Source organism: Curcuma longa, unplaced genomic scaffold (genome assembly GCF_044706935.1).
Source record: "Curcuma longa cultivar G26 ecotype Majalengka, Jawa Barat unplaced genomic scaffold, ITB_CL_G26_1.1 utg509_np1212_2302976_RagTag, whole genome shotgun sequence".
Taxonomy (NCBI): Eukaryota; Viridiplantae; Streptophyta; class Magnoliopsida; order Zingiberales; family Zingiberaceae; genus Curcuma; species Curcuma longa.
Window position 1 is genome coordinate 1,087,392 of NW_027435603.1, and position 24,973 is coordinate 1,112,364.

General features: G+C 34.5%; 2 protein-coding genes across 2 annotated transcripts; one reads left to right on the forward strand and one right to left on the reverse strand.

The window, feature by feature from the left end:
- The first annotated feature begins 592 nt into the window (after positions 1-592).
- On the forward strand, positions 593-6,120 carry LOC141820588 (beta-glucosidase 22-like). The gene is made up of 13 exons (XM_074707923.1): positions 593-822; positions 1,459-1,522; positions 3,738-3,796; positions 3,996-4,071; positions 4,160-4,231; positions 4,296-4,383; positions 4,482-4,743; positions 4,815-4,930; positions 5,016-5,236; positions 5,321-5,346; positions 5,438-5,543; positions 5,611-5,704; positions 5,785-6,120. The coding sequence occupies exons 1-13, from the start codon at positions 634-636 to the stop codon at positions 6,005-6,007; spliced, it is 1,596 nt and encodes a 531-aa protein (XP_074564024.1). The 5' UTR covers positions 593-633; the 3' UTR covers positions 6,008-6,120.
- A 161-nt stretch (positions 6,121-6,281) lies between these two features.
- On the reverse strand, positions 6,282-22,783 carry LOC141820730 (uncharacterized). The gene is made up of 28 exons (XM_074708101.1): positions 22,573-22,783; positions 22,295-22,457; positions 22,059-22,165; positions 18,271-18,387; positions 18,046-18,189; positions 17,521-17,728; positions 16,485-16,668; positions 15,008-15,129; positions 14,826-14,917; positions 14,420-14,639; positions 14,259-14,316; positions 13,601-13,749; positions 13,418-13,488; positions 13,173-13,346; positions 13,022-13,093; positions 12,519-12,620; positions 12,342-12,431; positions 10,054-10,129; positions 9,873-9,972; positions 9,725-9,794; positions 9,316-9,495; positions 8,567-8,689; positions 8,394-8,477; positions 8,072-8,256; positions 7,859-7,997; positions 7,693-7,752; positions 6,933-7,037; positions 6,282-6,669 (listed from the first exon to the last, which is right to left on the reverse strand). The coding sequence occupies exons 1-28, from the start codon at positions 22,705-22,707 to the stop codon at positions 6,556-6,558; spliced, it is 3,444 nt and encodes a 1,147-aa protein (XP_074564202.1). The 5' UTR covers positions 22,708-22,783; the 3' UTR covers positions 6,282-6,555.
- Positions 22,784-24,973: the final 2,190 nt, after the last annotated feature.

A 24,973-nucleotide genomic window follows, 5' to 3' on the forward strand; every position in this document is an offset into this window, starting at 1 on the left:
GGACTGTTTATTTTCTGTTTGCCTATCACAGGGAAGCTGTCCTTGACTGTTGAAGACGTTATTTGTTTGCCATGTGAGCATGCTTAGATAAGATTGGATGATGAATTTTTAAGATCTGAACCAGTTAGATCTTTCTGACAATTATATCATCAACTGTAACCATGCATTCAGTGTTATCTCATCAACAATTTGTGATGTTAAATCATTTGGATGTATTTAATATTATGATTTTTTTTATATTAAAATTCATTAATAATTTATTAATTTTTCGTTCACTAGTGACTTTACACTTATTATATTTTATATATCCTTCGAGATTCTCCTAATCTAATCATATCCATTGTCCCATCTCAGATTTAGATATTTTAAAATTTTTAAATTTGTTAAAAAAAGAATAATGTTTTTAAAATTTATTAATAATAAAAGTCAATTACGTGATTCGGTGAAACACGGAATTTTCTACGCTCGGTCACAGTTTTATTATTTAAAAAAAAAGAAAATAGTTAAATCGAGTAGTTGGCTGTGGCGTACAGTAGAGTGGGGCTCACGTGTCTGATCTGGTTTATTTGAGTGTGCGGCTGGTAGTGAAAATCTTCTTCCTCTATTTCATCGTCTTGTAAGTGTAGAGAAACGATGAGAGAGGAGAGCGGAGGGATGGGGAAAGAAGGGAGCTTTTTCTGGACCTCCTCCTTCCTGGCGGCGATCCTCTTGCTATCGCAGCAACATTACGGCTTGGGGCTGCCGCAAGTGAGTGAGGCCAGCTTGAGCAGGGGAGATTTCCCACCGAATTTCATCTTCGGAGCAGGCACTTCGGCTTATCAGGCGAGCCATACATTATTAATCCTTTTTATTGGGAATTAAGGACTTAATTGCGTGAGTAGCTAGTTCATTAAATAATTTGATATCCTGCGCGACACCTCCAATTCATCGCCGCTGTCGCCGTCGCCGCCGCCCCGTCCGGCCACTGCCAGCGATCGACGCGCAGCTCACTGGCGCTCCGTCCGGCGCCAGATTCCGACCGGATAGTGGTCGGAATCCGACGAATTTGGCCGGAAACGCGGCTGGCAATGGCGCGCACCGGGTTCCGGCCAAATCGCGACCGGAGACCGGCCGAGGAAGGACTGGCAGTGGCGAGCACGGTCGATCACGCCCGAGGCGACGACCGGATTCAAGCACGCCGGTCCTTCCTCAATCGATCTCCGGCTGTGATTTGGTTGGAATCCGACCGTGATTTGGTCAGAATCCGACGTCCGACACTATCGGCCGCGTTTCCGATCAAATTCGTCGGATTCCAACCACTATCTGATCGGAATTCGCCGTCAAACGGTGCGTCGATCGCGCCGGAGGCGGCGGCCAGATGGCGCAGTGAGGGGCGCAGGATAAGTCGTGCAAGATATCAGATATCAGTAGTTCTATATATATATAAAATGGTTATTGTTGTTGGTTAAACGCATGCAGGTGGAGGGAGCTGTGGCAGAGGACGGAAGGACCCCATCCATTTGGGATAATTATACCCATCAAGGTCTGTTCTTGTTTCTCATAATACAAAGATAGCATCAGTCCATGATTATTATGTTTGGATCACCATTGCAATCGTATTTATTATTATTATAGTTATCATAATATATGATGATCTTTATAAATATATTTTTCATATATTATTTTAATAATTTGTATAAATAAATTTAGTAACCCACTCCAATATCAATATATAAATTTCTATTCTTCTTCTTCGAGTAATTTCTTTTTCTTTTTCTTTCTCTTTCTGTGTTTCCCGTAACAAAAGTGACATCACTTTATAAAAATTATAACCTTCTGCTACTCTTTCTCTAATAGTGATTATTATTTTAAAAGATTTAATTGATTTTATAATGATAATCTTAAATATTAATCAAAAATTAATTTCAATCACTGTGGACTTATCATATTTAGATTACAATTGTAATTATATTTATCATTATTTTTATATTTATGATTAACATATTTATCATAATATATTATTATATTTTTCATAGATTATCTTGACAATCGGTATAAATAAATTTGTTAACCTATAATAATTATCAACAAAGAAGCAATTATTATTTTTTTATTCTTCATCTCTATGTTTCAACAGTTTGGTCCCCCATTCAATTATTTTTCTTCTGTTTGTAATGTTGTGTTTTAGTATGTCATAAAATCCCTCTTTTGCCTGCCTCTATCTCGATTAGAGGAAGCCAAAGCTCTAATTTTTTGTTGAGTAATAGTTCGAATAAGTCTCGAATGAGCTCCTCTAAAAGTTGACGCAAAAAAATGAATTTTTGTTCAACGTCTACGAGCTATATATCTCCGTCTAACTCTTGTCATTGAATCAAATTAAATCTTAGTGAATAACTAATTGATTTTTATTCTTTCAGCCATCCTTTTATCCCCCTTGGTCGATGAATAACAAAACAGATTATTCTGATATATAAAATATGAATTCGAATGGCTTTTGCTAATATAATCTTCCTTACCATTATTTTTTTTTATTCCTTTCATGCATTTCACCTAGTATGTGTTCTCACATTTGTTCATCAAGGGAACCCTAAATTTTCATTTATGACTGCCAAAATCTCTTTGAATAGAGTTGGTTGACAATTAATGACTAGAAGCTGATTGAAAAAGACAAACAAAGAGTTTATAAATGAGCTAGGACAACGGACTTAAATAATTTTCTATTGGAAACTATAGCAACGATGTAATAGTTTGATGTTGAAATCCATTATAATGACATATTTTGTAATTTCTCATACAACAATATATAATGACACACGTTATAATGTCCTTAGCATTTATTTCAACTTTATGTCAACATCAATCATTAATCTTGATCCCCACATGTAGGCTAAGCATTAAAATCGAACCAATCGGCCGGCCATCCCCGGATTCAATCCTGAAACTATGGCAGATTTATCATTTTTTTATTAAAATCGAACCAATCGAATCAAACTATTCAAAATCGAACTAATCAAACTTTTATTTTTGACCCAATGTAGAACTAATCGAATTTTATCATTAAATCCAATCGATATAAAATCAATTAATTCAATCGATAATGCCTGATATTTTTTTATAAAAAAATGAACTTTCAAATAAACCGAATTGAACTCATGAATTAATTCCGTTTGGTTGGTTATTTCTGCTACATGGAATAGGTGGCATTGTTGGAGATGAATTAAACACTTTGAGATTGATGATTTCTACATGATGGAAAATCATTATTTCAATCTGTATTGCAATCATTTTCCAACATTTATTCAACAAACCAAGAAGAGTCAACAAACCATATGTGAGGAGGTATTTCTGCTACATGGAATAGGTGGCATGGTTATTTAAACACATGGAATAGGTGGCATTGTTGGAGATGAATTTAAGCAATCATTTTCCAACATTTATTCAACAAACCAAGAAGAGTCAACAACTTGACAAACCAATCTCCAATACCTCTACAATACCAATATGGATGTGATCTATCAACCTTAGAGTCGAAAAATTTTATCTAGCCTCAAGATCGACACCCAAACAGTTCGTATAATGTCTCTATCACTACAGACTCTGGAAGAATGAGTAGCTCAACACTTCACATTTGAAATTCGCATTGGATGCATTTGAACAATACAATTTCAGTCACTGATATTATAATCCTGTGTTTAATTACTCTAAGCACCGTTTAACTTTCTGATGATTAGTGACCTTTTTTATGATGAATATTTTAGGAAGAATGCCGGACAAAAGTACAGCAGATGTAGCTTCAGATGGATATCACAAATATAAAGTAGGTTCACCTTTTTTCATGTCCAATTAGATAAAGCTTCTTCTCTCTGTTTCATTTTGGGTTTGAATCATAACTTAATTATTACTCATTGATGACTATTAAAGCTACTAGCTTCCTAAGCAATCACACAAATAAAGAGTTAGTTTGACTATAGAAGAATCATACAAGTAACTTTCAGTAAGATGAGATGATTTATTAGGAAGATGTCAAGCTGATGGCTGAATTGGGATTGGACTCCTACAGATTCTCCATCTCTTGGTCAAGACTTCTTCCAAGTATGACTTCCTGAAACTTTTAGATCGATCGGTTAGAATGTTATTAAAATAAAAACTAATTTTGTTATGGCTGTTACTTTCTTTGTAGATGGGAGAGGATTTGTGAATCCTAAAGGTCTGCAGTTCTACAACAACTTCATCGATGAGCTAGTAAAATATGGTTAGTCTTCAACTTGATCTCTTTTCTAATTCAACTTTTGACAACTTTAATGATCAATATGAAGGGATCCAACCTCATATTACACTATACCACCTTGAACATCCCCAAGTGCTAGAAGACGAGTACTCAGGATTACTGAGCCCACTTTTTTTGTAAGCTCCTTAAATTTTTTCCAAAGATTAGAAATTTAATCTGAATTAATGGAGTAAAGCAAGCTAACATATAAAGAGATGGTGTGGAATGAATCCAGGGAGGATTTCACTGCATTTGCTGATGTGTGCTTCAGAAATTTTGGCGATCGAGTTCGAAGATGGACTACATTTGCTGAGCCCAACATCAATGCATTAGGTGGATTTGATATAGCAGGCATTGCACCAGGTCGATGCTCGTCTCCATTCGGATTAGGAGTAAATTGCGAGGCTGGCAATTCTACAACAGAGCCTTACATTGTGGTTCACCATTTTCTGTTAGCCCATGCATCTGTTGTGAAGCTCTACAAAAGCAAGTATCAGGTATTCTTCATGCTACATTGCATTTGATTTTAGAATACATATACCTTTGTTAATTTGCAAATGATCTACAGGCAGTTCAGAAAGGCTGGATAGGCATCAACGTTTACACTTTCTGGTTTTATCCAGACACAAACTCTTCAGCAGACATTGCAGCAACCCAAAGAATAACCGACTTCTACGTCGGTTGGTGAGTCATTCTAGCTATCTGTATCATTTCTTCAAGCATTTAAATTATCAAACAAGATATATAAAGCTCATCGTTCAATAATTAGGATACTTAATCCTTTGGTGAATGGAGATTATCCTGAAACAATGAAGAAGAATGTTGGCTCCAGGCTCCCCTCCTTCACTGGGAACCAATCTCAACAACTGAAGGGCTCCTTCGATTACATAGGCATTAATCATTATTCTTCAGTCTATGTCAAAGACAGCCCCAACGCTTTGAGCATGAAACTTCGCGACTTCAATTTTGATTCTGCATCCTACATTTCAAGTAATTAATTAGTAACGACGATATATCCACACTCTCTTGTCATTAGTAAACTAAGTATTTTAATTTGCTTCTCAATTGCTGCAGCTTTGAGGAATGCAACACCCGGTCAGGTAATTAAGCATCAGCTAAATTGTAATTGGTTTGTCATTTTTGGTTTAGCCGAGTGATTTAACTAATGCAGTGTTGTAACTAACAAACCAGTTTGATCCCACAAAGGCAGCGCCGATCGATCCTCAAGGGATGCAATACATATTGGAATATATCAGGGACACATACGGCAATCATCCTATCTTTGTTGAAGAAAATGGTCGGTTTTCGATATCGAATCAGCTGTATTAAGCCATCTCTTGTTGATTAAGTTTGTGCTTTTGCAGGTTTTGGAATAGGATTCAAAGAGAGTGGACTCGATGATACTGACAGGATCAATTACTTGACTCTCTTCATTAGTAGCGTGCTCGATGCTATCAGGTTTAGCATTTATAGAGTAATTATGAGAAACACAATTAACTTGATTAGGATGAAAACAAGTATCGAAATGGTGTTTGCAGGAACGGAGTGGACGTGAGAGGCTACTTCGTTTGGTCATTAATGGATGTGTTTGAGGTGTTACAAGGGTATCAATCTCGGTGTGGATTGTACCATGTCGACTTGGAGGACGTGAACAAGACGAGGACTCCAAAGCTCTCTGCTCACTGGTATGCTAAACTTCTCAAGAAGGATGATAAGATCGATATGAAAACAAATGAGACTGCTGCTCTAGCTGCAAGATAGAAATTAATTCGATGTTTATGTTACAATGGAGTGCATGGAATCTCCAACAAACAATGAATATGTTTAATGTTCCTAGATAGTTAGATTTATATATATATACTTGTGGTTTTGTAGCTTTTAATATTAGCTGGTAAATGTTTTGGAAAAATTAAATTAGTTAGTAATCTCGTCTACCTATCATTCTTACGACAAGCTAATGTTCATTATCTAGTAGCTTTTGGAATCCATAAAGAATAAAAGAAAGAAATCCAAAGAACAAGAGAGCTACATGAAGTTAAGTTGTCAACAAAGTCTAATCACTAATGTTAACACTTGTTGTAACTGTGTTGTATACACTTGGAAATGCATTCCAACAACGAGGTTCTCCCTACTACTTAAATTAGCCTAAATTAGATAATCAAAATAAATATATAAGAATGCCGCACCACGCATATGTTACACGAGAACTTGACGAAGCGCTTGCTTGCCTATGATGGCCACCAACCGATCCTCAGATTTTTCCAAGGAAGAGCTTTCAAAATGAAGAGCTGTACAATGCATCGACTTTGCTACATGAAATAGCTGAGTGGCTTTTTCTTCCTCGAACCACCTTCACCGTATAGTTCGTTCCACTGGAGTAGCTCGCTCATATTTGAGGACTCAGATGAAACACTAGCGCAAACCTACGATTCACAACCATATACTATCAGAAGAAATTCCCCGAGGCAGCCGGAACATGCATACATTAGTTTCGCAAATCAGCGAAAAGGTAAATGATAAGATCAGGAAAACAAAAAGGGGGCTATAGCTTTTAGAGAGAATGATTAAACCGGTTAAAGATTGAGTGACCACTTATGGTTTAACAAAATTGATAGTTCACAGAACATAACAATCTGGTAAAAAGGAACAAAATTGATAGTTCACAGGACATAATGAAAAAAATTACCTGTTCATGTGCGTGTCTAAAGTCGTCCATTTGTAGAGCACGTACATCATCGCTACTGTGCAAGACAGGTAAGGGTCTACTCTCAGCTAATGCAGCATCTCTCTCCTGCAGAATTGCATGCTTTTGAGCATAACTAATACAGCATGTATCAAAAGAATTTGCAGTGGGAAAGAAACCGAAAAAAGGAAGCGGTATAACCACATAATATAGGAAGGAAAAGGATGAAGTGGCAATCAACAGCCGAAGGTATCCTTATAATATAATAGGCAAGAAGATAGTTGATCATCTAGTGGTGAACTGAAATCCAAGTCACTCAAAGGAATATATTTCTGAATTACCAAACACCAAACCAAATGTTTGGAAGTTTATGGGGAAAAAACAGCATCAAACACCTTGTCAAACAGAACTTTTTATCAACATATGAAGTCGGCATTTGGGGAGAATGACAAGCAAGTTCAAGATCTAATCTACGCCAAAATGTGGGCATATGTAAGATTACAACGAACTGCTTTCTGCTGAAAGTTTGCATTTTATCTATAATGCAAAATCAAATTTGTGAAGCCTTCAAAAGACAAATTAGTTTAAGAAGAACAGACACATTATTTGGGCAATCAAACATTGAGATTCAAGGTGCAATTTTTGCACAGGACAAATAATGTCAAGATCAAGAAACACTGGTTGCAATTGAGGTGAATAAAAAGTCTAGAGCAAAAAAAAGCAAGAATAGTTTGAAACTAAGTACTTGTAAGTTTTAACGCACCTTTCTTTCCTTTTCAAGAATTTCTCTAATGGGGCGATGTGCTGCAGCGACACAAAGATTCTGAGATGAACGAGTTCTACAATGTGAGTACTTCCATCCATAAAATGAAGAAAAAGAGAAATCAAAATTCCAACTACCACCACAGTAGACACTAGCAAAAACAGACCTTAAGATCACTTCCTGAATACCCATCAGTCATAGTTGCAAGAATTTCCATATTGATATCTGGAACTAAATCTTCTCTTGCCAATATCACCTTGAGTATTTTTTCTCTATTGTAACAATCCGGAAGGTTTACCATTAATCTGTGGAAAGAGTAAACATATAATGAGATGAAAAGGCTTATTCATTACATAGCAGAAAAGTGTGCTAATTTTACCTTCGTGGGAGCCGCCTTATGACAGCCTCATCAAGGTCGAATGGCCTATTAGTTGCAGCTAACACCAAAACACGTTCCTTATCTTTAGTGCGTAAACCATCCCAATTGACCATAAACTCATTTTTCATCTTCCGCATGGCTTCATGTTCTCCAGGATTTTCACGTCTCCCAAGCATGCTATCAACCTAAAAGCAGTAAGAATGAGAAATTTTTAGTTAGAGAAAGAGCAGGAAGAAGATCGACAATTTTTGTTCCATGGAGAATGATTTCAGCAGCTAAGGGTAGCATAACAAGTGAAGAAACAGAAGCAAACTTGACTAACCTCATCCACAAAAACAACACTAGGAGCAATTTTACTTGCCAGGGAAAAGACTGCTTTTACATATTTCTCCCCTTCACCAAACCACTGTTTCAAAGAAGGATTTAGAAATGGCCAGGACATAAAAAAAAAAAAAAAAATTGTAAAGTTTAGAATATTATGGTTTTGAAGTCAACCTTTGAGCTTATGCTTGACATTGATACATTGATGAAGTTGGCACCAGCTTCAGTTGCAACAGCTTTAGCAAGCATTGTTTTCCCAGTCCCAGGAGGACCAAAGAGCAGTATCCCCTTACATGGCTATGACAAATATTCCTATCAGTAAGTCAAAACTAACAAATATATATGTGAACACAAATTACAAAGTTGGCATGGAAAATTATCAAATACAAGAATACAAAGGTTAATTTATTTAAATCATGCTAACAAGATAATTATCTAAACTTGCACGACCTCTATTGAGAATATAAAAGTATAGATGGGAAGTTTAAGCTTTTTGGATTCATGAAAATTGAAAGGTCCAGACTTGGGTCTTGCTAGCCTAAGAAGATCCTGCCAGTTAAATTTAGTTTGTTCTCATGTATAATTTAGGCCATTGTAGCCAGTCACCCACCAAGAGCTGAAAGGGAATGTTAGAATATAAGGTACTCAATTGAGCTCATTGATAACATAACAGCTTAAATTTTTAAAAGTGTCGACTTATCAAATCATGATATCTTCATCTTTTTGATAGAAATCCATGATTGTTTACATAGGTTCCTTGATTTCTTATTCATCATCAGCTCTATCACATAACAATTGAGTAAAAGAAGGATGACATAAATGAAAAGGTGCAAGTATGGATTCTACAAGAAAACATAAAGTGAAGTGGACTATGAGAATTCTTAATTTGCTAAAAGTTAATAATAATAATAATAAAATAACACCTTTGTCAATTGCCCTCTGCAGAACAATTCTGGCCTTTGCAACGGAAGCATCACCAACTCCTTCAATGTGTCCTTCACATTCTCTAAAGCTCCAATATCATCAAATGTTACTCCAATATCATTTGGAGGAATGACATCAGCAAGAAGTCGTTTTTCAAATTCATTTTCCGTAACCACATCCTGAAATAGAAGAGGGAACTCAGGAAAGACAACTCAAAATATTGGCCATCATATGGGAGAAAGACTTGAGCATTAAATGCCATCAAAAATAACACCTCATCAGATATTTCATCAGTGTAGATTAACATAGTAAAGGAATAAAGACATTTAGCTTGATAAATTGCATCAGCAAGAAGAGGCATGCAAATGATATCTTTGAAAAAGCATAAAAAAGAGCTAGTCATCTCACCTTAAGTGACTTCTTTGTACCCTTGGAATCACTTTGAAGGTTTTGCAACACAGACAGACCATATTGGATGCTGAAGGTTCATAACACCAATAACAGTCAAGCAAATAATTCTTGGAATCTAATGCAATGTGAAAACAATAAAGACAACCTTTCACTTGAAAGAACCAGCTTAGTTTTCTTTGGAGATGCTTCAAACGTGTTGTTATTCAGGTGGTGGCTAAGGGCAAAACCAATTATTCTATCAACACCTGAAAAAGATATCAGATTGAATATAATCTGAAGGAACTAAAAACTGGTGAAAGAACTTCGAATATAAAAAAGACACTCACTTTCACTTGAAAGTGTTTGATCCTTTATGCAGATCTGGTCAAGCTCGTTGCACTCAAATCCAATGCGATTCAAAAACTAGGAATTTGTAGAAAATGTCAAAAGTAGAAGGTGCAACAAATGATACGACTAACATAAAGTCAACAACAGATAATAATCAGTATCAAAACCCAAGCAATGTATAAGATGCAAATACTGTATTAAACCCAAGCAATGTATAAGATGCATCCAATGAAGTCCTGAAACAAACAATAGCAAGAATCTTTCTATTTGTTTATCCTATTTTATCTTTTCAGAGGGAGGGTCCAACCATTTAGTTATAAATATATCTCAGACAAAAACATCCAGATCCTTTGTGTTCTTCATAGAAAAGTTTCCCAGATCTTCCTACAATTTACTTCATAGCAATAATCCAACTATCCAAGATCATCAAATATCACAAAGATGAACCATATCCTGCAATGCACACATTTTCATTCTCTTCAATCTTCTTTCTTAACCTTGATTAGATTTCAAACCCACCACCATTTCCATGTGTGTATGTAAACTATTTGCAATCTTCTTTAAATAGTTTCTCCATCTTTCCTTCATACCTTCATATCATTCTGAGGAACCCTTTTGGTCTTCAGTTTTCATGACAATCATACACAATATGATAGGCTAATATCAATAGGCACTAAACACATTGGTTGACAAAAGTTCCAAACTACAACAAAATGAACATGAAGCTAATATTTGATGGCCTAGGTGTGCAAGAGTAAAATGCTTAACAGCGACAATAAATGTAATATCTAAATCGAAAAACAGCTTCACTTTTTGACAAAAGGATAAGGATACTTGTGAAATCAAGTAGCTTCGTGTATACAGGCAAATACAAGTTTATTGACTTAATTTCCACAATGCCAAGATAACTTACAAAAATGTAAAACTAACTGCTGACAAAAAGTTCAGATTTTTTATTTTAATTTAGAAATGTCACGGCAGAGAAGATATATGCAAATGTCAATTTGAGAAAATATCCCATAACAGTTGGCATACTTAAAACACTAAAACTGGTGGGAATTGTAAATTCTAGGAGATGAAATTAGTATTGATGAAATCATTAAGTATAGCCAATTGAAATCTACATATGTAGAGATAGATAGATATTATGAATTCCCAGAAGGATTTATGTAACATCTAGACATCCTAAACAATAAACTTCATCCACAACGAACTTTCATTAAGGTCATTGGTAGGGTTGTAAATGAACCAAATGTTCATGAACAAGCTTAGTGTTTGGTTTGATAAGAGTTTGTTTATGTTCATTCAATACACACAAGATCAATTAAATGAACAAGCTTCAACTCGTTAAACTAAACGAACACATATGTGTTCAACTTGTTAATGTTCGTGAACAATGTTCATAAATCATGTTCATCAATAAATCTCTTATCAACATGCTAAATAAATAAACTTTCAAAATGAACAAATAAGTTTGTATTATCAAGTTCAATAACTAATCAAATAAGCTTAAAATGTAAAAGTTTCAAACAATCAAATAAGCTTAATTGAGAGCTTGATAACATCTAAACGAACCAAGCTCCAGCTCATAAAAAAAAACCAAGGCAAATTTGAACAATCATTTCAACGACTTGGTTCACTTTAGGCTCGGTTTGGTTTGGCTCAGTTACCTTATTAAACAAGCTTGAACACCACAAAGCTTGGCTCGTTTATAGCCTTAGTCACTGGACAAGAAATCAAATTGGATCTGGATTTTCTCAGTCAGGCTAGTTCAACCTCAAACCGCTTACGGAATAAGGAAAGAACATATACCCATCCAAATGGCAGCAATGCAAGGAAGGGAAAGCATGAAGGATGACAACAAGCAGAATGGAGTCAGAAATGGAGGACCTACATAAGGTCTATCAAATTATAGATCACCTCTGAAGAGTTGATGATTTGGTACAACTCTTCAGCAGAATTTTAAGTTCCTAATGCTTTAAAGGTATACAGAGGAGACGAATTGTTCTGCAATTTGCAAAGATGTTGGATGCAAACAACTTCAGGATTATAATGACACAATAACAATTAGCAATAACAAGTTGGCCACACATCCCAGGTATTTGGGGATGGCTATGCATCTTATTCTTCCATGATGATGTAGAAAAGTCATATCTAACATCCATGAAAATTCCTTTAAAATATAGCTGTATAATACAAACTTTGATAAAACAAAAATTCAAAGAAAATAGAGCATATAAATTGTTTGTTAAAAAGTTATAGGATCTTTCCCAAAATAATAACTTACAGAACGGATGCTCTGAATGTTGGACTTGGCCTTAAGAGTTTCAACATCATTGTCCAATTTCTTCTTCCATTCAGGAACTTTACCTTCATCCTGAAAATTTTAAACATAAATGATTTTCTGTCCAAAGTGGAAGAAAAATTCTTTAGAATTAGCAAGCAAATCTTTAAACCAATATACCTGCGGTGGCTGGATGATGATCCTATTAGGAAAAAGTTTTGTGAGTTGCTTTACTGTTTTTGAATTTTCTTTGCTTCTCTCATGCAGCCTACTGAAGCAATCCTGGCATTTCACCAAGTTAAATGTTAGAAAACAAGAAAATGTATGTGGCTAAATGAGAAAAACCTCAAAGGGAAAAGTTCTCAAAATATGCAGAAAGCAGACTACTACCATCAGTATATTATATGTATGTGGCTAGATATAATATAAATATGTATATTATTAATATATAATAAATATATAATAGAAAGAGGAGACTATTTTATTAAAATGAATTAACACTTCCAAGTAGAGCAAATGTGAGATTATCAAAATTTTGGTATTAATAAGACCCTCATGGTTCGCATGAATGGGATTCCCATGAGCATATGAATGAAACCTTTGGCAATCCTACAAAATGCCATGAAGTAGGTATATATATTGCCCAATGACATGTACAAAATTTTGTTGAAGGAAAATCATACCGGCAAGGCAAAATCAAATAGTGTAGTTTGGTTGCCTCCAAATTTTGTGAAAAGAAGACCACCTGGATGTGACTGCCAAGTATACACAGTTAACATTGACTTTTATTCAGGCAATGCAGTTAAATAATCACGCAAGTAACCACAAACCTACCTTCTCTTTGCGGCTATCCACCTGGGTATTGGAGCAAACAATAAGAACACCTGATGACAAAGAGTCAATCCTAACCTTCATAGTAACGTATGAATCTACACCGCCAGCAACAGATTTATCAATGTCTTTCAAGAAGACTATTAAAGGACCACGCTGACATTCTTCAGATATAACCTGTATATATAAAAAAAGAAATCAGTACAAGGAATAGACAAGAACCTACCACTCCAGAAATTAGGAGCCACCTCAAATAATTCATTTATGGCTGATCTTCCTGAATCCTCCCGTGAAGAAATATCTAGCCGGAGTGAATCCGCTGAATCAGAGAAAAGAGTAGAAGATACCAGGAGTTTCATTAATATTTTTTTGGTAAAATCTACATAAAATACAACTATGCAACAAAATTTAACTGGATGCAGGACATATACCAACACAGAAGAAACCATGGTGTTCTTCACATAGGCCCCCAAGGTCATTGCCTTCCGGAATATGCTTATCAAATCTAACTCCAACCTTGGCAGATAAATTTTCTTCAAAAACAAGTAATACTTTTCCACGATAACCATAATTCGGACCTCTGCATGTAATCAAAGTGAGAAAAATAATAAAAGGAGCTTAGCTCTTAAATTATCATTGCCAAGATATAAATGTGAAGCCAACCAGATTTGTTAATTAGCACACCCAGATGAACACAAACTAAAGTAAGAACTTTCTAATAGTAGCTTGGATGGAAATCATTTCTATAATTAGGCTGATTGAGTTGATGATAGATGCCTGAGTTTATCATCCTGAACAAATGAGCAATATACAGCATTCTGTCCACTCATCTCAGTTTGATAAAAGAAATGTGTGTAGCAACATTGCATTTCATGTTCTTTAAATTGTTTATTGGATGCTAAAATATAAACATTTGAGGGGAAAAAAGCAGCAATCCCTTCAGCAGAAGGCATAGAACCAAGAAACATACTTATCCTAGAAGGAAATTTAAGATAACAATAAACAAGGTAAAAAAAACAACCTAAGCAGAAGCACAATAGAGAATATATTAAAACCAAAAATCCATTATAGAGTATGAAAAACACAAACCTTGGACCCTGAGGAACTTCTGGTGATTGTGATGGACCTACATACTTCACTCTGTCACCTAGAAGATCATTTTTTAAAACATTCATTATTATGGTCAATGGAATGAAATGATTGCCTCAAAACTTGAAATGCATAAATTTAAATTTTTATGAAAAAACTACCTTTCTTGTAAGGGTAGAATTTCAAAGAGGAAGCAAGAGCATCTTGCTTAGATAGAGATCCATGATCAAATGCAGATGCCTCCATAATATCAGCCTCAACACCAGAAACTGGTCTCTTGTGTTGCAAACAAGAAGATAATCCAGCATGTTGCTTATCAAGAAGACTTGCCTTATCAAGTTTCATAGCATCCTTAAAGGACTCAGCATTTGAAGATGATCCCTGAAACAAATTGCCGGAAACATCAAGTATTCCATTAGAAACTCTAGTTAAATTCTCCTTTTAAAGCTAGACTCTAAACAGAACCTGGTTAGGTAAGAATAAGTGAACATTCACATAAATAATGAAAGTACAATGCACTAAGAGCAGGACTGAATCACAAATAGAAAATCAATGGGAGATGCTTACACCGAATAATGTGAGACAATCTACAATGAGCACTCTAGCACCAAACTCCTTAGCAAGAGCCTTTACCAGAGTTTCCTGATAGATCTCAGATCCTATCCACAGATTGGCAGAACATGCTTGTGTTAGTTGGACATCCGAAACATGTGGTATAAACACTAAACATCAGAAGAAAAAATGCGAACCTAGTGGACCAGACAATAGAATACGTTGGCTCAACGATGAGATTTCATTTGTATACTTCAAGAACCCCTTATGTTTTAGGTGAACAGATGCACAAGCAAGAAGAGGCCGCTTTGTAGTCTCACTGTTAAGGGTAACAGAATGCATGAGTTGTTCAACAATTTTCATAAATACAAGTCACAAAAAAAATACACAAGGCATCTTTAATCCCTGTGAAATAGTTGATGATAAAGATTGAAGCCCAACAAAGTGCTATATCACACCTTAAAATAAAATCTAACAAGAAAGGATGAATGAGTATAGGTTAAAAGAATGGTCACAACTTCCACAGAACTTTAAGAAACTTAAGCAAGAATTGGAATCCACTGTAAAGTCACATTAGTAACAATTCTTTCTATTCCCGATTAAATGTATATATGAATACGTTATTACAGTTCTTGCAAGTTGCAAAGTACAACTGCCTCATCCATCAAAAGAACGGACAACCAATGTTAGCTCCATGAGATCCAGACCAGTCTAATAGGCATCATTGAGATCCTCTCTAGGTCGCTACCGATCTTCACCTAATCAACTTACTAGAGAGATTTATGATTCATCTCATCCAAATTAGAGGTGGAAATTTGTGTCTTGTCGTATTAATCGAATCATAAATAGGTCATGCGATTGGATCCTATAAAGATAATATTTTTATAAAAAATAATTTTAAAAGTGTAAAATTAAAAGGTTAAGTTCTATAATATAAAAATGATTAATGCTTTCTAAAATAAACTATTTTAATAAATGGATCAATTCGTGTCGACCCATTTGTATATAGGTTATCTTGTGTCACTTTCGAATTTTATCTTTGTTAATGTGTTCCGAGTCAAGCCAAGTTTTCAGGTCATGTCTAAAATTGTCAGCTCTAATTCAAATCTATAAGAAAGAAGAGATTTGATCTACAGAGTACAACACTGCACTAACATCAGTTCCATGTTCAATAGAAAATTGACTCACAATGCCACAGTATAATTCAACTCCTTTGAAATTACTCTGTTTAATTTGTTGACTAACTTAATATCATGCCTTAGTTCGAAAACATCCATCGGCTACGAAATATTGATCATGCCAAAATCCACAATGAAATCCATCTCTTAGTACAATATTATGATTTATGATATCGAAATGATGAGTAAATATTACGACTGTTGTGAGGAAATGGAGGATTGGCCTAAATCCATAAGGTCTAGTAATGTGTTTTTGGTAAACAATGAGGGTGACAAGAATGTTCACCATGTAACTCAATCAAATAAGGAGCAAGCAGAAAATAAGTGCAATGAATAAAAATACATGTTCCTGTAAGAGAGAGATATGAACTGTTTTCCATTAGATGCATATGAAGTTTTCCATTATTTTGGTAGGAGATAAAATCTCGACACAAGCAACAACACAATTATAGTACACTAGCATGTCATTTCACAAAATAGCACAATCAAATAGTACCTGAGATAGTAGGGAAAATCATCAAAGGAAACATCAAGGTCATTAGGTTCAATAATTGCTTGCTTTAAACAATCCTTCAATGCCTGGGATCTATTCGATGATGAACTCACTGGAAACTCAAAGTCCTTTTGATCCTGAAAGAGCTTGCAGGCATTTGAACTTGTGTCCAAATCAGTTAAAGGTTCTGCGAGTATACAGAAGTAAAATAATACAGATTATAAAAAATATATATATGCACTTTGAAATATCATCCCAAATTGAGGGAAAGTAAACTGCATCTCATTATATCAAAAGAAAATTAGTTATATAATAAATATCCAGAACTATATCTCGCATATAACTATTAAATTTAATGCTCCTCAAACTAGAGAATAGGTATTAATCCATAACCATCTTGTGATGCCCATAAAGAGTGAAGCACTTAGAAAAAAAATATCATGTTTGGCTAAGATAAAGAAATTGTGATATTAGACGAGTGGTTGAGAAATTTTGACAATAAACCTCTAGAATCTAGACTAAGTTGGTAACGATCTACTAATGAGAATTCAACTAAGTTGACCTAATATTTCAATAGAGTTGATACGATCTTCAACCTCACCCACAAACTAAAATTGCTGAGAAAATTAAACAAATTAAGACTTGAGATTCTACTAATGTGACAAGTAGTTCATATAAAGATAAGAGATTGAGTAATGTTCATATCACCCTATGAGTGAGACAAAGAGAAAAATTCAGAGAGGAGACCAAGTAAAATGAGAGAATGGCGAATTAACCTTTTGACATTGCAAGCAATAGACGCTGATAAAAGTGTTTCACACAAAAGTGTGTTTAGCCCAAAATTAATAATAAAAACAGAGAAACATGCAAGATGGTAACTATATATTCTGTGGGACTAAAATTTATTTATTTAACTACTAACCCTTGCAAACTGCATGAATTATCTTATGTTATGCCATTTGAAACACAATTATCTGACAGCAAGATGGTCTCTCCATATACATCAAAACCTGGGTATAAAAAACATGTCAATACTCACCAATAGGCGCAGATGAAGGAACAACAGATAGATCTTTCTTTAGGGTTGACAATGATGCTAGCATTGAAACAACAGCAGCTGTTGAATGATCTCCAGTTCTGTTCTGAAATTTAAGTCCCTTTTTCGAAGCATCTTTTATCTCTGAAGAACTGTGTAAGGTATGTATGCTTGGTGTACTTGGTTTCTCCTTAGGTAGATGCTGAAAAATCTATTGTTAGGTTAAGGTTATTTTTCAACAATAAAGGAGAGGAGAAAGCAGATGGAAATGCAGATCTAAATCAAGTGATCATCCCTGTATGTTAATGGAAGAAATAACAAGCCTGCTTCTCCAAAGTCACCAAGTGAAATCCTCATTAAATCTGCCTTGGTTCATTTTCACAGAATATCATCTGCACTAGACTAAATCTCAAATTTTAAAACTTTTTACTCACTGAGAGGACACTGATAAAGTTTATATTAAGATAAAAGCATATGCATTTAAAAAATAATTAAATAAAAAACAACTTTAGGTGCAGGGAAGGATACATATATATGTTTTTCTGGCCTACTAAAAACAACTTCATCTCCACCAATAAGAATAATGGATTTTTGCTCGACTGTTTTCCCATTTACTTGTATAACACCTTTTGCCCCAACAGTGTCAAGTAAAGTGATAGAAGCACCACCACGCTAACACAGGGAACAAAAAAAATATTTCTCAATTAAGTGAAGAAATAGTCAGTTACATGGAGAAAATGACCAAGAAGGTACCTTTATTTGCCTTAATACACAAAGAGTAGTGCCCACAGTTGGATCGAGCAATTGCAGATCACAAGTTTTGCTATTACCAACAGTGAATAAATTGCTGCAAATGGAATGAGAAGGATTCTGCACATAATAAATTAGCACTATCACTATACAGCCAGGAAAAGAGAACACGCACAAAATATAATAATAATAAAGCAATCATATGTTACAAAGCCACAGAAACAAAAATAAATCAAACTTTGAAATGAATGATGCTACAACTTTCCAGGATCAAATCAGAAATGACTCATCTTTTCTATATAATATCAATTATTCAATAAAAAAATTCAAAGACAGTTTATGTCAATGCACATTCACCCAGTTGTTCATGAGATCCTTGATAGTCAAAAACAAACAGAGATGAGCAATCAAGACTAGGCATCAGTATTATACTTACATTTAAAAATCCACACAAGCTTATCGTAAGAACTTACGGTATATACTTAATCTTTCAATATGTCGCAGGATGCAAGTAATGAAAACAAATTACCAATAGTCAATGCGACATGAATACTAAAGATTGTCAATGCGCATTAATACTCAATTCTGATAAAGCTGACTTGGAGGATCTATTATCTTCTTACATTGATATTCTAAAACCTTTTTCTGATCTTCTGGTGTCTGGAGTTTTAATAGGCAACTATTCTTTTTAAAAATTCAAATCACTTTCCAACAATCCCTACTTGTTTGATTTTAATAAGTTTTAGATTGAATTTCCAATTTCAGGTTAGGATGAGCTTTGGAGTGAGGTACAAGAGATGAAAAGTATTTTATAACGAAACTAAAGTATCATCGTGGAGGATAAGCATCTTGAATCAAGCCAATACTGTAACACTAGTCAAGACTTCAATGATGAAGCTCAAAATTGAAAGTCCATTCAAGAACATAGTCAAACATTAGTTTTTGTTAACTCATTATAGCTTTTTCCTAAGCCAGCTAAAAGCCTAAAATTCCAGCATTGATCCCATCAATACATTTATCGCATAAAATTGAATTAGCCATCTTCCTTATGAAGACCACAACTTATGATTAAGTTTAGCATATCCTCTAGCTGTCAAAAAAGACTAAAAGCCTGAATCATGAACGAAAGAAAGAGTGCACACCAAAGACAAGCATTTTGCACAAACAGACGCAAGAAGCACGAAGAATGATTAAATATGCAGATAAATACAGAACAGCATTGGAACAAGTCCTTTGAGCTCCTGACATGTAATAAGATACCATGATTTAGTTGGTGACAAGTTATCCAAAAAACTTGAGCTTTTAAGAAAAGGGCTAAATTATTGATTTATGATTCAGTAAAAAATACTAGTTCAAATAAAGTTTATAATGACAGACCAGTTTTAATCAGTATAAAAACAGCAAATTTGCAATAGCAAATCAGCTTCAACAATGTTTCAATTAACAAAAATCATATTGGATTCATCCTTAAAGTCTGTAAACTGGCCAAACTACTACAACCGAAATCAGAATCAGATCTGTGAAGAACAGGACTCAGCTCTCTATACAAGAGATAGATGAGAAGTTGCTATGTAAAACCAGAGTAGGTCACTGTACCCATTGGATTATTGTATAGTAAGAACCCTAAATATTGATCATAACAGATCCATAGAATTGGTCAAATCGGAATCATTACGAAAAAAAATTTAAAAAAAAAATAGTTTCATATGAGATAGCAAATTGTGTTCAATAATAACAAGGATGTACACTATGCTTATCAAATATCCCCTAGATGGCACATCCTAATTCCTAAGAACTAATGATGTTAGATTAGCAATACATAATGTATTGTCACAATATTAGTAATGGCATACCATTAGCATTACTAAGTTATAAAATCAAAATGAACTGCAATAAATGTAAAAATCATATTTGTTGCAATAGAATTATTAAGTAACTATTTGATAAAATTAGATTATTATTTAATATTTCATATTATAGGATTAGTTGGAACCTAACTCAGTCTAAATTGAGTTTAGAAGATTTCTCTCAATTCAACAGTTGACTCTAAGAGAGAGAGGTGATGCACTCAATCTAGGTAATAGTTGCTTACAAGTAGTAGCAATGCTAAATAATTGATCCTGTGATACTCTCAAGTAATGGTGAGATTGAGAAATCTGAGTTGGAATTTAGGAGGACAAAGGAACAATATTGTTCTCATGTGCATGCTTGCTAGAAATCAAGCTGGGATCGATAAAAAAAATGCTAAATGATTGAGTTTTTCAAATCAACCAAATTCAGAAAAATTAGAGCTGAGCGTATCCATTTTTATTATCAACTTGGTAAGATTTCAATTGTTTTCATCTATTTTGTACTAATTTCCAATTACTTTCTTCTTATCTTAACTTTTTCTTTCAAAATAAAATCCAATGATCTTTGTGGAAGAAGCAATGTTCCAAGAAAGATTAGGTCAACCTTTGCTGATACTGATCTAGCTTAAGCGATCTGTATCAATATTAGTCGATCTTAATTACAATTGTTCTACACATTACATAAGAGATCATGTGCCTTATTACATTGTGTAAGTAGTTTAGGGTGAACAAAAATCACATAGGTAGCCACTAGTCTATGAGTATGTAGCAGCATAATGCACCATTTAGACAATGTTCCTCCTACAAAGGAAGGAAACAACTAAGCTAAGTAAAGAAAGAAATTATGCAAAATAAAATCACATAAACAGATCATGAAATATTTTTCATCCAATCGTTTCCTTTTACAAGAGGAAAGAAAAAAAGAACATTTTTAGAATTTTATTCACTGATGATAAAACTAGATTTGAAAAGAAAAGATAAATAAAGTTTTAAGTATGAATTCAGCCTCCATAACATGAGAAAGGTTTCCAACCAAACCAAGTGGAAGCAATATAGAGAAAGGCAAGATTTCTCCAATATTTTCCTTTACTCCAACTTTTCCACCAAGGGAAACAAAGGAAAAATGCAACTAAGAAAATTGTTCTTAATTTTATTTCCTTCATAGCTTTCTTCTCTCGTAGGAAATTCACCCTTAGGCTTCAATCTTATTCTTTGAAAATTGTGCCACCTTTGGCAACACAAACAAAAAATATAGCATTTCAATAATAAATGGTAAGTTAGAAAATAACATAATTAGATCTATTGTACAATGAGCATCATATGGGCTTTAAAATTGGATCCTATACACTAGCAAGGTAATAGCTACTAACTCATGCTCCTATAAAAGGCTGATAGAGTAGTATTATTTATAATAATTCTCATGTTCAGAGATAGTTTTTTTACTTTAATGATTAGATTTTGCATAATTGTTACTAATTTCTTAGACTTAAGTATCTTTCTCTGTTAGGCAACTCAGTAAATGCTTGAGCAAAGACATGACCCTGCATCATGAATGCTCTACAACCTTTAATAATACTGGCATATATGGTAAAGAAGAGAAGTTCCTTTTTCATCCAAAGGCATGGTACAATGATTTTCATTAGAAGTTATAGATAAATGTGCACTAAAATGCCACTAACAGGTATATCAAAGGAGATCCATCACTTAAACACAATGAATCTGTCAGTATTTTTATGTAATACAAATAGAAATGATGAATTGACAACCATAACATTTTAAGTGTAAAAGAAATAAGATCATGAGGCAAAATATAAGATTTCATAACATGCAAAGCCATCAGTTACGGAAGCCCAAAACTCATACAGAAACCCTCTAATGAACAGCACAAAATAACTACTATGGCAAGAGCAATCAGAAAGCAAACTTATTAATCATCACGACCTGAGCGAACTGAGATACAAGCTTTCCCCATGCAACGGCCCTTGGTGCTCCTCCTTCTTCCGCATGTTTCGTCAGCAGATCCAACTGCGATGGACACTCTACATGCCCTAGCAAAAATCATTCATAGATGAACAGTTCAGACCCAGCCCCTAAATAAAGGATCGATTCTTGTATAAAACAACAAAAAAAAAATCAGAGGAGCAAAAGCGTGTGGACAAGGCGAGTCGACATCATACCTTGAACGGGCAATTCAATAGGGTTTTCCACTTCCATGTCCACCCTCAGAGCTTCATCAGGCGAGGAAGTATCAGCAATAATCCCATCTTCGCGACCCGACAACACCAGCTCCTCGTGATTCACCTGCTCCTTCTCCCTAGGCGGCAGCGCTTTCGCGTCGACCTAAAAAGATTCCAACAGAAGCCCAATCGAGAACACCCCGGCCGAAGAAGATCAGAATCCGGACACAAGGTCGAGCAGAAAGGAGATCGGCATCGTAAGGGGCCAAAGATCGCACCTTCGAGCGCTTTGCGCTGGGGGGAGCCGCCGCCGACGACGAGGAAGACGACGGGGATGGGCATCGCTTGGCAGCCGACGAGGATGGGCACCGCTTTGCAGCCGACGAGGCTGAGCTCCGTCTCGTCTCGACCATCTCCGCCTCTCGCAAGCCCTCTCCCTAACAGCTCCGATCCAAAAGTTCCACTCCGGAGAGAGAAGAGCAAGCAATAAAGAGGCGGAGAAAGAGAGAAGGGGACGAAACGGAGAAGAGTATTAATATAAACACCGCCATTTAATTAATCAATAAAATTATTTTTCCAGATAATAATAAATAAATATATATATATAATTATTATTGTGAATTAATAATTGTTGGATTTTAATTATATGTGTCGATAAAGTTAAACCAGTTGGTGGTTGGACGTGTATTTAACGCCTAATCGAACTAATTCAATTGGCACAATACAAATCAATTAGCATTTCAAAAATAAAATATCTGAATCATAATTATTATTACTTTCGGTGGAAAAAAATCCATATCTTCCTTTTTTAATATATAATTTCCTCTAATAAAGAACTATTAGTAAAAATCCCAATATTTATTTATGTCCTTTTTAACTCTTTATTTCGTAGAGAGAGAAAATAATATACGGTATGTTTAAGTTAGGTCGTGCGTTTGTTTGATTAGAGTGACCCACCAATCAAGTTGTCGCACTCGTGATTATAATTGGATAAATGGATGGTGATCGTGGATGAATGGATATCGAATATGGTTTCTTATGGCCACCACAAACTTTATAAGAAGGGGAAAAAATCTTTAAAGGGTTGCAGTTGACTTGTCCGAGAGCATTATTTGGTCCACCGTTGACCTGGTCGTTAATGTCAAGAATGAAGTAAAGGTTGTGAGGGCACTGCTCGTGGCAAAGAACTCAAACATTCTTTATTTGGGAAGAAACACTACAAGTCGTTAATGTCAACACCTCTTCTGCACTCTTACGTAAATTGTCATGTCCCTTGTATTATGATAGATGAAGTTTAATCTCGATGTGATTCAGATTGATTCGAATTGAGCTCGATTGGAAGCCGATCGACTCGATCCAAGTTCAAGCGTAAGACACCTAGTTTGACTCGAATTCCATAATGAGTCGGACAAATTGAGGGTCGGACTGAGTCATAACCTTGCCATGTGGTATCATTATCTCAGCCACATGAAATGTGAATAAAAACTATGATAAGTTTAATTATTTTTCTTTTAATTTTTTTTACATTTGAGCTAGTAAGAGTAGATGTCTAAAACTTTTTTTTAATAAAAGATTGTTTTTTCCTGAAATTGATGAACAGAGTTTGAACAAAAAATTACTACAGGAGTTATCATTTAGAAAAAGATGTTGCTCATATTAAATCTGTTCTATAATATATACTAAAAAAGTATGCGATAAATTCCAAATTATCATGCATTTTTCCACCTCATTTTTTAACTATTTTATATCATCATAATGTGCATATTTGCCCACATCCTTTTTTATTAAGGGTGATATGTATTTAGAACATAATAAAATTAATTATGTATGATCAAAACAATTGTTTTAATTCCTTTAAATGAGTTTTACTATTGAATAATCCATAAAAGAGGAAGTAGGAATATCAACGTGTTGGTCTTCCTCTATTTCTGTGCTTCAAATGCCGCACTGTTTTAGTGTTTTATACATTTATTTCTCTTGCCTTATAAAAACGATTCAACTTTATTTATTTTTTATTGATTTTTTCAAAGGTACAACTCCACCCTAATTCAATAAAAAAAAAGTATATATTTTTTGACAGGGGTAAAATAGAAAAAAAAAACCAATTGTTAACAGAGGGATAAAATAAAAATCAGGTGTGTCATTTGAAAAAAAAGAAGTTAAGTACGTCTTTTAAATATTCTTAAACTCTAAGTGTCATTTTAAAATTGTATCAAAAATATATAATGATAATTTTATTGTGTTTAATATAACTTCGATATCTGGATATTAGTTCATTTTCTAAATTTAGTATAAAATAATAAACAATATATGAATACAAAAGAACTATTAGGAATTTCAAACAAGATTTTATGTATTAAGTATCCAACTCTGTCACACCATGCCCCTGAGAGACTTTCACAAAACTACTAATGGTCAAACTAAAACGGATTCAACAAAAAGATTAATTATTATGTTTTCATATCTCGCTCGTATATTATTTTTTGAATATTAGATATTTTGTCTATCAATATAAAATTAGTAAATATCGATTGACTACTTCGTAAATATATAAGAAACAAGGTCAATGATCATAAGATTTAACACGACACAATCGTGACGCACTTTGCTAATGAGAGAATAATAAGCAATCCCAATGTGGCAATTAAACATGAGGTCTAGTAGAACCCTGCAACCATT

Bases quoted from the DNA above. Each gene is read 5' to 3' on its own strand.
- LOC141820588 (XM_074707923.1), top strand. From the start codon at position 634: ATGAGAGAGGAGAGCGGAGGGATGGGGAAAGAAGGGAGCTTTTTCTGG. The intron at 4,232-4,295 runs GTTAGTCTTCAA...ATCAATATGAAG, and splicing joins CGATGAGCTAGTAAAATATG to GGATCCAACCTCATATTACA. The intron at 4,931-5,015 runs GTGAGTCATTCT...TTCAATAATTAG, and splicing joins ACCGACTTCTACGTCGGTTG to GATACTTAATCCTTTGGTGA.
- LOC141820730 (XM_074708101.1), bottom strand. From the start codon at position 22,707: ATGGTCGAGACGAGACGGAGCTCAGCCTCGTCGGCTGCAAAGCGGTGC. The intron at 17,729-18,045 runs GTATCCTTCCCT...ACCTAACAATAG, and splicing joins GGCCAGAAAAACATATATAT to ATTTTTCAGCATCTACCTAA. The intron at 16,669-17,520 runs GTGAGTATTGAC...GTATACTCGCAG, and splicing joins TCCTTCATCTGCGCCTATTG to AACCTTTAACTGATTTGGAC.